Genomic DNA, 12,946 nt, shown 5'->3' on the forward strand with positions numbered 1-12,946 from the left:
ATTTAAAAAGTATGCTTGGGGAGTTGAAGGAGGCCTTCCTGTAGCACAGAGCAGGATCATGTAACTTGGGTTTTTTGTTTGTTTTTCAAGACAGGGTTTCTCTCTGTAGCTTTGAAGCCTGTCCTAGAATTTGCTCTGTAGACCAGGCTGGTCTCAAACTCATAGAGATTAAAGGCGTGTGCCACCACTGCCCGACTTGAGTATATAACTTTTTAAAGCTGCATGACTAGCAAACAATAGTAACAAACACCTCCCTCTGTAAGTACAATGGCAAAAATAATTCTCTAGAGGCAGCTTCATACTTCTGTACGTGAATGGACTGCAAAATGGAACCCCACACATCCTGGAATTTGGTTCTATTTTCTTCAGTGCTATCCAATGCTAAGTATGGTTAACACAGTCCACAGTCTACACACTGGATAGGAGAGAGGGTTCTATGATTAAGTACAACTCAGTCACCAGTCTGAAATTTATTACTTTCCAGAGAGAAAAAGAAAGCCTATATACACTACCTTACCTCACAAACTGACACCATGGTATGCGACAGTAACAAGGACTCAACACGACTGCCATGGGGTTTCTGTGTAAATGCATGACCTGAATCTAACCTCAAGTAAACTTCCAAACCAACCTAAATCAAAGACCAGCCCTCAAATGAACTATCTTGTATGTCAAGATCATGAAAAAAGTAAAACTAAGGAACTGTTACAACTTAAGAGACCTAAGAGTGAGGTATGGTGGCACATGTCTATAATCCTAGAATTTGGAAGGTGGAGGCAAGATGATCAGGAATTCAAAGCCATTCTCAGTTACACAGTGAGTTCAAGGATGGCCTAGTATATATAAAATCCTATCAAACACACACAAAGATAAATAGTGAATAACAAAATAAAGGAGACTAAGGTGATTAAATGATCAAATACATTGTGGTACTCTTTGCAGACTGGATCCTGGACTGGGGTGTAGTAACATTATAAAGGACCTTATTAAGACAATTGACCAAAACCATATATATATATACACACACACACACACATATATATACATATATATATACTATAGATTAAGTATATCAAAGTAATTTTCTAATTTTTCACGTATCACGAGTATGTGTATCAGTTACTTTTGGCACTGCTTCAACAAAATGTCCAAAAAAGTAACTTATGAAAGAGTTTATTTTGGTTTATGGTTAAGAGACTGCATGCAGCCCATCATGGTACAGAAAGTATGGCAGCATGAATGCAAGAGGGAAACAGTCAGTTAAACTTCATCCAGTTAATCAAAAGAAGAGAAATGCTTCTACTCATATTCCTCAGTTTTTTTCTTTCTTTTTTTATTTTTTAAAATTTATTTAACTTTATTTTATGTGCACTGGTATGAAGGTATCAGATACCCTGGAAGTGGAATTACAGACAGTTGTGAGCTGCCATGTAGGTGCTGGGATTTGAACCTGGGTTCTCTGGAAGACCAGCCAGTGCTCTTAACCACTGAGCCATCTCTACAGCCCTTTCTTTCTTTTTTTAAATTTCAGTTTGAGACTCCAGGTTATGGGATGGTGTCATTCATATTCAGGGTGAGTCTCCTCTCCTTAGTTAAACCTCTTTAGAGACTCCCTCAAAGACATGCACGGAGGTGTTTCTCCTAGGTGATTCCAAATCCAACCAAGTTGACAGTGAAGACAAACTATCACAGTGTGTAAAAGAATGTCTTTGTTCTTTAGGGACATATCATCAGAAACATACTTTCAACAGTTGTGGGAGAAAATGATAGATGTCTACTGACAGGATAAGAATGGTGAAACAGATGTAGATGAGAGGGTATTTTCAGTTCTTTAAAGCTGAAAAAGTTGAAATAGAAAGGCTTAAAGATTGGTCCAAATTCAAGTGATCCTTTGTTTAGACTTAAATATATAGTATATCTGTATACTGGGTAAGTATAGAAATATGCAGGACCAGATATAACTAGATGTTATCCTTTACAAGTAAAAGTTCAGATAAGAATGTAAATGTCAAGCTGGGCGGTGGTAGTACCTGCCTTTAATTCCAGCACTCGGGAGGCAGAAGCAGGCAGATCTCTATGAGTTCGAGACCAGTCTGGTCTACAAGAGCTAGTTCCAGGACAGGCTCCAAAGCTATAGAGAAACCCAGTCTTGAAAAACCAAAAAAAAAAAACCAAAAAACAAAAAACAAAAGAAGAAGAAGAAGAAAGAAAGAAAAGAAAAGAAAAAAAATAAATAAAACCGGTCCACATGACTATCATAATGACCAAACACCCAAACACCAACTTACAATATTTAGCACAGAACAACTGGAAGCATAAGTAATATATTAAGACTCAGAAGCAGAAACAGGCTAAGGAAATATTTTTGGCCACATTTGATTTCTTCTCTCTAGATTTTTAGCTTTGTTCCATATACTAGTTTCAGAGTGTAGTTGAAGCTAAGTCTTCTAGAACTCATAGAAATATCTGACAATACAAACAATGAAAAGAAACAACCACTTAAAAGAGTAATGCTAGTAATATACATAACTATCTAACCGGGGCTTAATTTACCTGAGATCAAGGAGGATACTGTAACGTCAGAGCTTAAGAGTTCACATTCATCACATAAGTAGCCTGAGCTTTGGGAGCAGAATTCAAAATAATTAACTAAGCATACCTTTCAAAGCCACAACCTTTTTTGTATGCTTTTAAAGGACTGGAGAGATGACTCAGTGGGTAAGAGTACTGGCTGGGGGAGTTTTCTGGATGATATTGGGTGAAGAGATGCTCGGAAACAAATTTAAACATGGTTACCTTCACCACATAAAAACAGGCATCTTGACTTATGGGACTCTTATGACAGAAAAAGCCTGAGGAATCAAGCTCCGACAGGGAGCAGAAGCCAGGAGAAACTACAGCCCTGGGAGTCAACCCAGTCCTGGGACACTGGCAGACCAGGACTGAGCCAACGACCTGACTCAGAGTCTGTGACCTCCACCAGAACTGGAGTGGGTCTGAACCAGTTACCTAAGACACAGAGAGAACGAGCTCCACCAGGAGCAGAAGCCAGGAGCAAACCCAGTCCTGGGACACAAACGGATCAGGACTGAGCCCGTGACCAGATCCAGAGTGAACGATCTCCACCACAACAGGTACAAGGGAGGAACCCCTGAGCAAGTGAGCCAGAGACTGCTGAGGGTCCACATGTGAATCCAGGACCTTCAAGGGAGTAGACCTAAGCCAACACCCTGGTGGGTCTGGGCTAGAGTCTAGGACCTCCCAGGAACTAGGCCTGAGCCAGGACCTCTGTAACCTTGGGCATGAGTGAACTGGGTCCTTCGAGGAAATAGGCAGGAACCAGAGATCTCAGCAGGGCCAGGCGCAAGTCTGGAACCTCAGAGAGAGTAGGCCTGAGCCAGGTCCTCTGTGGGTTCCGGCACTGGTTTGTGACGTCAAAGGGAATAAATAGGCAGGAACCTGGAACCCCTGAGGGTCTGAGCACAATTCTGAGACCTCTGAGGACATAAGCAGGTCCCCTGCGGGTTCAGGCGCACTCTACCCTGGGACCTCCCAGGCAATAGACCACAACCAGAAACCTCCATGTCCAACTCTAACCCAGGGACTTCTGCAGGAGGGAATCCAGACCAAGATTTAAAGATACAGGTCAAAGCCTATAGCCTAAGCCAAAGTTGCCCTGAGGTAAGGAACTCCACCTGGGGCAACAAATTCCACAGGAGTGAAACAGAACAAGACTCCTAGGACAGAGAGAGCCTGAGGAAACAAGCTCCACCAGGAGCAGAAGCCAGGAGCTAATCGAACCCTGGGAGCCAACCCAGTTCCAGAACACTGGCTGATCAAGACTGAGCCAGCAACCTGACTCAGAGTCTGCTATCTCCACCGGAACAAGATTGGGACTGAACCAGTTACCTAAGACACAGAGAGAACAAGCTCCACTAGGAGCAGAAGCCAGGAGCAAACCCAGTCCTGGGACACGGGCGGATCAGGACTGAGCCCGTGACCAGATCCAGAGTCAGCGATCTCCACCACAGCAGGTCCAACTCCAAGCCAGGGACTTCTGCAGAAGGAGATCCAGACCAACATTTACAGAAACAGATCAAAGCCGCAGCCTAGGCCAAAGTAGGCTTGAGACAGCAGACTCCAAGGGAGCAAGCAGACCAAAGCAAAGGAGCACTGGGCTACCTCCAGGAACAGGAATAACCAACGGGGTAACTAGAACTGTGACACTGACTGTACCATGAGGAACAACCATCTGAGCTTTGGATTCACTGGCACCTAGATTATTCAACAGAATCTCAGACAACCCCAACCACACCTATTAGAGGAAAAGATGAGTAGAAAATGTAAAATCACATGCTACACCACAAAGAGCAACACAATACCAGTAAAACCTAAAGAAATTGATCACCAAAAGATCACATAATCCAATAAAAAAAAATGGAATACAGACCTAAACAGAGAACTCTCAACAGAGGAATCTAAAATGGCTGAAAGACACTTAATGCAAATCAGAACAACTCTGAGATTTCATCTTACACCTGAAAGAATGGCCAAGATCAAAAACACCGATGAAAACTTATGCTGGAGAGGTTTTTGAGAAAAGGGAACACTTATGCATTGCTGATGGGAATGCAAGCTGGTACAACCCCTTTGGATGTCAGTGTGGCGATTTCTCAGAAAATTAGGAAACAACCTTCCTCAAGACCCAGTAATACCACATTTGGGTATATATCCAAAGGATGCTCAATCGTGCCACAAGGACATGTGCTCATGGATGTTCATAGCAGCATTGTTTGTCATAGCCAGAGCAGAGAAACAACCTAAATGCCCCTCAATCGAAGAATGGATAAGAAAAATGTGGTACATTTACACAATGGAGTACTCCACAGCATAAAAAAGTAACGACATCTTGAATTTTGCAGGAAAAATGGATGGAGCTAGAAAGCATCATTTTGAGTGAGGTAACCCAGACTCAGAAAGACAATTATCACATGTACTCACTCATAGGTGGTTTTTAAACATAAGGCAAAGAAAGCCATCCTACAAACCACAATCCCAGAGAATTTAGACAACAATGCAGACACTAAGAGAGACATACATAGATCTAATCTACATGAGAAGTAGAATAAAAAGACAAGATCTCCTGAGTAAATTGGGAGCATGGGGACCTTGGGGGAGGACTGAAGGAGGGAGGGGAGTGGCAGGGAGGGGAGCAGAGAAAAATGTAGAGCTTAATAAATATCAATAAGAAAAAAGAGTACTGGCTGATCTTCCAGAGGATCTGGATTCAAATCCCAGGATCTTCATGGTGGTTCATAACCTTTTTTATCCAGTTCCATGGCAATCTGGCCTCCATGGATACCAGGCACACTCTGGTGCACAAACATATATGTGGGTATTTTATATAAAATAATCTTTAAAAATTGTTGCCAGGTAGCGGTGGCACATGCCTTTAATCACAGCACTCAAGAGGCAGAGGTAAGTGATCTCTGTGAGTTTGAGGCCAGCCTGGTCTACAGAGCATGTTCCAGGAGAGCCAGGAGACAGAGTGAAACCCTGTCTTGAAAAAAATATAAAAAAATGTTTAAAAAATAATTAAGAGCCATCAGTAGTCTACGCAGATAAAATGTCAAAATAAATCAAGTTTATGTGTGACATCATTTTTAATATCAAGTTTCTTTTTATTCAATATTGAATATATAAAACAAAGTTTATAAAATATGTTAAGATATAAAGAATGAAAGAACAAATGTCCAGGCATTCATCATCTAAACTAGAAGACAGGCATTATCATTATGTTGAGGATTCCTGTGTGGCCCTCCCTTGTCTGAGCCCCTTCTTCCCTCCCTGAAAGAGGCCAGTATCATCCTGAACTTTATGTCTGTCATGTTCTTATTTTTGTAAAAACTAATTTTATCATATTTAATTCTGAAGAACATTTTTTTAGTGTAGTGGGAGCTGCGGGCTGTGTTCCTGCCACCCCAGCTCCTGGTCGCCTGGCTAGCTCATGCCCCAAAATAACGACACACAAACTGTATTCTACTAAACACTGCCTGGCCCATTTCTATTCATGTGTGTAGCACCTTGAGGTGCGCTTACCAGGAAGATTCTAGCCTACGTCCATCCTGGGTCGGAGCTTCATCACATCTGCCCCAGAGAGGGGAGCATGGCCTCTGCTCCAGAGAGCAGAGCTGTCGAGTCTGAGCTCACTTCCTCTTCCTCCCAGCATTCTGTTCTGTTTACTCCACCCACCTATGTTCTAACCTATGAGGGCCAAGCAGTTTCTTTATTACTTAACCAATGAAATCAACAGATTGATATATGACACTCTCACATCACTTCCCCTTTTTCTGTTTAAACAAAAATAGGAAGGCTTTAACTTTAACATAGCAAAAGTACATATAACAAAACAGTTATCAAGCAAGAATTACAGTTACAATATTTATATCTATTTTATCTTTTATCATAAAGGAAAACAACTATATCTATCTATTCTTCAACTGCATCAAAGACTCCAGAAGGATATAATATTACCTAAGTAAACAAGAAATAAGCAACTTCCAAACTCTAGAAATGACAGGGACATCTCGCTGCCTTGACAGTCACCCAAAGTTCCTCTGTACCGTTGGGGCATCCATCTTCGGCCTACAGGCCCATGGTATCCAGCAGACATTTCCATGAAGCAGGAAATTTCAAAGGCAGTTCAGTCACTATCTGTGTCCTGCAGAATGTCTCGCAGACTCTTTCATGAATCAGGAACCCCGAAAGATCATCTCACCTTTAGGCAAGTTCAGTAGTCCTCTCTCTGCGGGTTCTCTGTGTCCAGTTTATGCAACAGTCCAGGCAAGAGCAGTTTCTTGCCCAAATGGCTAACCAATTCCCCACTACAGAATGACGCCCAGACATGGGGCACTGAATCTACAGAAAGCCTGAGAAAGCTTGGGAAAGAATAAAGCATGTTTTCTTGGTAGCAGCAATTTCTCGGGTCTGCTCTGCCTGCTAGAGGCAAGCAAGCGCTCTCATCTAAGAGAGGCTTCCTGACTCAGCTTCAGCTGCAAAACCCTGCAGCTCATTAAGAGGTCCTGCCACGAAACACTTAAGTGGTATTGATAAAAGCTGGCTGTATGCTTGTTTGTTTTCAGCCGTAGCAGGAAAAAAGCTGCGCCGTTTAAAAATGCCAACTTTCTGGGCTGTCCTGCCAGGGCAAACTCTGACTGTTTGAGGCAGGAGGGCCGACTACAGAGAGAGGACTTGAGTGTTGTCTGTAGACATAATGCTGCAGCTTGCTTGTTGGCAGGGACCTTGAAACGCCACAGAGTTGTGGTGATAAACATGGCTACAGCCGGTACCTCAGCCATGAGGCTGGAAAGCTAAGGAATGGGCTGGATCCAGCCGCCAAAGCCACGGCTTTAATCCTACCTATATTGCTTGGTAATTTAAAGGCTCATGTGGTCAGAAAAAGAGAGAGAGATACAGTAAAGAGAGATTCAAAGACAAAGAAAATTTCTAAATGGTTTACAGTGTGTTAAAAATATATGCAGGCTAAAAGTTAAAGTTCTTAAAAGTAAAAAAGGAAGAAAGAAAGTAGTTGGGTGTGGTAGTACACACCTTTAATCCCAACACTTGGGAGGCAGAGGGAGATTGACCTCTGTGACCTCAAGGTGTGGTAGCACACGCCTTTAATCCCAGTGCCTAAAAGGCAGAGACAAACAGATCTCTGTGAGTTCAAGGTGTAGTAGCACACACCTTTAATCCCAATGCCTGGGAGGCAGAGACAGGTGGATCTCTGAGAGGTCAAGGACAGCCTGGTCTACAGAGTTATTCCAGGTCAAAGATACAGAGAACCTGTCTCAAAAAGCAAAAAATATAAGTAAAAATAAACAAAATAGAGGTTAAAATAAAGCGCACAAAGATGGAAAATACACAGAGAATTTTGATGCTGTATGCTATTATGCTCTGTTTGAATTGTTTGAATGCTGAGGAAGGAGCAACAGCTGCTAAAAGATATTTGTTTATAAATGCTATGAACTAATCCAACATAAATATTTTGAAAATACCTTGACTTCAGAATTTGGATCTAAGGATATGATACTTTGGAAAAGAGATTCTTCTTTTGTCTTCACAGACGATGACACCCTGCAGATTGCTTCCATCTCAATATGGTATGATGGACCACGCCCTCCTGAAGGGTTGCTGTGAACACCTTCAAAAAAATCACTTCACTCAACTGCTGACTGAGATGAATCTAGCACACAGGTTATACCATGAAAGACCTAAATAACAGCGCCCCCATACAGCAGGAAGCAGTTTGGAGAGAAAAATCTGTGCCCATGTTCCCAAATATTGTTTATAAATGTCCTTTTACATTTAAAGGGGGATATGATATAGATATGAATAATTTGCATTGGTATAAGTTTTGCTTTGTTGATATAAATTTAAGGTCAATTTTGTTATATGTATATATATGTATGTATTTCTGATCTTGATTAAGGTATTGTGATTGTGTAGTTCACTTAAAAATATAATGTATATAAGTTGTTAATGGATAATTATCAATAATAGTCAAGCTTATAGTCATGTTAGTTAGATTTTCTAGATGTACATAGATACATTTTAGATAGGCATTCTTCATATCTTTCAAAGATTATAAAATATGGCATTTTAAGTGTTTTAATAACTTAGGGTTTTTCTGACAATGAGACACATCTGCTCCTGGCAGCACCAATCTACTTCAAGAAGAAAGAAGATGGGCATCGAAGAGGCACCTTATGGAGTTTGATAGACATTTGGGCAAGAAACCGCTCTTGCCTGGACTGTTGCATAAACTGGATACAAAGAATCCGCAGAGAGAGGACTGCTGAACTTGCCTAAAGGTGAGATGATCTTCCGGGGTTCCCGATTCATGAAAGAGTCTGCGAGACATTCTGCAGGACACAGCAGATAGTGACTGAACTGCCTTTGAAATTTCCTGCTTCATGGAAATGTCTGCTGGAAACTATGGGCCTGTAGGCCGAAGATGGATGCCCCAATGGTACAGAGAAACTTTGGGTGACTGTCAAGGCAGCGAGATGTCTCTGTCATTTCTAGAGTTTGAAAGTTGCTTATTTCTTGTTTGCTTAGGTAATATTGTATCTTTCTGGAGTCTTTGATGGAGTTGAAGTTATAGTTTTCCTTAGTTATGATAAAGATAAAATAGATGTAAATATTGTAATTTTTACTTGATAACTGTTTTGTTATTTGTAATTTTGCTATGTTAAAGTTAAAGCCTTCTTTTTTTTTGTTTAAACAGAAAAAGGGGAAATGATGGAGGAAGGTATTTGGTTAAAAAATAAAGAAACTGCTTGGCCCTCATAGGTTAGAACATAGGTGGGTGGAGTAAACAGAACAGAATGCTGGGAGGAAGAGGAAGTGAGCTCAGACGCCATGTAGCTCCTCTCAGAGCAGACATGATGAAGCAAGCCGCCAGGTCAGACATGCTGAATCTTTTCCAGTAAGACTGGTGCTACACAGATTATTAGAGATGGGTTGATCAGGATATGAGAATTAGCCAGTAAGGGCTAGAGCTAATGGGCCAAGCAGTGTTTAAAAGAATACAATTTGTGTGTTGTTATTTCGGGGCATAAGCTAGCCAGGCAACCGGGAGCTGGGGCGGCAGGAACACAGCCCGCAGCTCCCCACTACATTTTAGGTAGTACATCTTGGAACTAAAAATAAATGGAATCTATTAATGGCATTCCTCTATAAATTGTTTTTTCATTCATAACATTTTTGAGATAACCCCTTGTGGTTGTGACCAATGTTTTTTATTACTATATAGTTTGGCTGAAGTTTCATAAATAATTTAAGCTTGTTGCACATGAGTTCCTATGATTCTCTAGACCAGTCTATAACCATTGTGATTCATCCACTAATTTTCAACCAGTGCGAAATCTATATTTTTTGGCACTTGATTTTTATTTATTTGGAGAGTGGGGTTTCAATATGTAGCCTATTCTCATGCTGGCCTAAAATTTATGTGATCTCTTATGGCTCAGCTACCCAAATATTATGATTATAGATGTGTATAGACCTGTACCACCAAAACATCTAGCTTTTTAGTACTGGGGGCATTTTGGGCTGAGGTAGAAACCTAGTGCAATGGAAACACAATCTATGAGGATGGCCCTTGTTAAGACTCCTAGTAATGGGGTAGAGGGAGCCTCAACTGGGCATCTCCTCTAACCAGGCAGGCCTTCAGCAGTAGGACTGGGTCACCAAACCAGCTGCAAAACCTTCAACCTACTATTTGTCCTGCCTGCAAGATGTGCTGAGGTAAAGATGGTGCAAAACTTGTAGGTATGGCCAACCAATAACTGGTACAACTTGAGACCCATGCCATGAGAGGGAGCCTATAGCTAACACTGCCTGGATGGCCAGGAACTGGAGGCTGGATGGCTCAAGATCTAGGATAGAACCAAATACAACTGGTAAAAAAAAAAGTAAATGAAATGATTCCTAATGATATTCTGCTATTAATTGTAGACCAATTTTCATCAGTGAGTCTTTATCCAACAACTGCTGGGAGCTAGAGACCTATAGCCAAATATTAGGTTGAGGGAACTTGGAGAATCCCATGCAAGAAGTGGAGGAAAGATTGTAGGAACCAGAGGGGTTAAGGACACCAGAACAAGGTCCACAAAATCGACTCATAGGCTCATAGGGGTTCACAGAGTCTGAACCAACAATCAGGGAGTCTGTATATGTCTGGCCTAGGTCCTCTGCATATGTTATAATTGTGTAGCTTGGTGTTCTTATGAGACTACTAACAGTGGGAATAGGGCTGTCTCTGACTCTTTTGCCTGCTTTGGGGATCCTTTTTCTCCTACTGGGTTGCCGTATCTAGCCTTGATACAAGGGATGTGCTTAGTCTCATTGTGACTTGTTATGTCATGTATGTTTAATTCATATCCTTGGGAGGCCTGCTTTTTTTCTGAAGGGAAAAGGAGGAAGAGTAGATCTAGGGGAAAGGGAAGGTGTAGGGGAAACTAGGAGGATAGGAGGGAGGGAGAACTGTGGTTAGGATGTAATGTATGAGAGAATTAATTAATTAAAAAAGGTAAAACCAAGAAATACTTGCTTCTCTTGAGACCTCTCAACTCTTTCACAAAATTTAAGCATTCTTTTTTATCTTTTTTTCTGTTTTATTTTTGTTTTGTCTTCTTTATTTTTAGGTTAATCTATAGTGGTATAGTATTTGTGTTTTAATAAATAAATCTTGCCTGAAGATCTGAATGCAAAGCAGCCACATTAGTCAGCCATATAAACTATGCAGTGGTAGCACACACCTTTAATTCCAGCAGCTGCATTAGTCAGCCATAGGAGCTAGGTGGTGGTAGTGCACACCTTAAATCAAAATAGAGAGGAATATTAAGATGGGAAAAGTCAGGTCTCATGCTTAGAATCATCCTGAGGATTCATGGAGGCAAGATCGCCATTTCAGTCTGAGGTAGAGGTAAGAGCCAGTAGCTGGCCGCTTTGCTTTTCTGATCTCCAGCTTTAACCCCAATATCTGTCTGTGGATTTTTATTATTTATGCTACATTAATCATTCTTAATAAGAAGTTCTGAAATCTGAAATGATCCACGCTCCAATGCTTCTTGAACATCATACCATTACTCAAAATTTTCAGAGTCGGCGGTAGTGGGGCACGCCTTTAATCCCAGCACTTGGGAGGTAGAAGCAGGTGGATCTCTATGACTTTAAGGCCAGCCTGGACTACAGAGCAAGTTCCAGGGCAGACTCTAAAATGCTACACAGAGAAACCCTGTCTTGAAAAAAATTTTCAGATTTCAAATGGTAAGATCAAGGATGTTTAATCAATGAAATCTAAGCAAGCTTTCCCAAATCTAAGTAACGGAAATGTGAAGCACCCCTAGTTCCAAGCAGTCCTAACGGACCAAGACAGACCTATACTGAGGACCTGTTTTACAACAAGAAATAAAGACAGTTTTGGCCTCAAAGAAGCTTTGCGGAAGAACACTAACTGAACATAAAATGTTGATACAATGCAAATGAGCTTCAGATTAACAAGTCTCTAACTGAGGCCTGACCCCTCACTTCATACAAGTCTCCATTCAGATGCTACACGGAGGGACATATGCTCAAAGTACATTATATACTTGCATGTAGATCATCTTCTAGAACCCTGTAGATAAAAACATCTGAGTAAACTTGTCTTCAGAACAAAATTGCTAACCATCAGTAATATGTTAAAGAGACAGACAGTGAGACAGTTAGAAGAGGAGGAAAGGAGATGGTAAGCAAGTGCCTATGCACAATGCAGTCACTTCAATCTAGAGTTAGAAATGGTACAATTAAAAGAGAAAGGAAAATGCCAGGGGAAATAAAGAAGAGAAAAATGGAGTATATGTCTATACACTTAATGTATCTTCTGGGTAAATGATGAACCATTTATAAGTTTATTGCTTGGGTCCTATATATGTTACCAAGCAATAAACTTATAAATGGTTCATCATTTACCCAGAAGATACATTAAGTGTATAGACATATACTCCAAAAGCAGGCATTTGTCCTGCTCACCCATTCCTGTTGGACATACTTTTGTCAGAGCAGAAGCAACAATGTTGGATGAAACCAAACTAAAATAAAATAAACTGACTGTCAACCATCAGAGTTCTGGCAAGGGAAGATGTGCTTACTTAGATTTCACAGGAGAAGATGACCTCTTAGGAATGTCTTCAGGAGGCTCACATCTTCTCAGTGGGGACCCAAGACCCCCAGTGGAAACAGAAGTTGTCACTCGTCCCTTCTTCACTTTCTCCATCTATAGGGGACAAAGAATATGATAGCCACAGCCCATGACTGGTATTGCTTCTACAAGTTGAAAATCTACCTCAGATGGAAGTGATACAGTTTTTTTCCCCAGTGGGATCAATATAAAGGTCTA

The 12,946-nt window shown here is 41.1% G+C and overlaps 1 protein-coding gene across 8 annotated transcripts in view; it reads right to left on the reverse strand.

Annotated features, from left to right (window-relative positions):
* Nucleotides 1-12,946, reverse strand: part of Map7d2 (MAP7 domain containing 2) — a 116,174-nt gene that overhangs the window by 27,108 nt on the left and 76,120 nt on the right. For all 8 annotated transcript variants that reach the window (XM_057759370.1, XM_057759368.1, XM_057759369.1 and 5 more), the window contains one exon: nt 12,699-12,823. In XM_057759370.1, the coding sequence (XP_057615353.1) occupies nt 12,699-12,823 (125 nt within the window). The remainder of the gene's footprint in view (nt 1-12,698; nt 12,824-12,946) is intronic.

Source organism: Chionomys nivalis, chromosome X (genome assembly GCF_950005125.1).
Source record: "Chionomys nivalis chromosome X, mChiNiv1.1, whole genome shotgun sequence".
Classification (NCBI taxonomy): Eukaryota; Metazoa; Chordata; class Mammalia; order Rodentia; family Cricetidae; genus Chionomys; species Chionomys nivalis.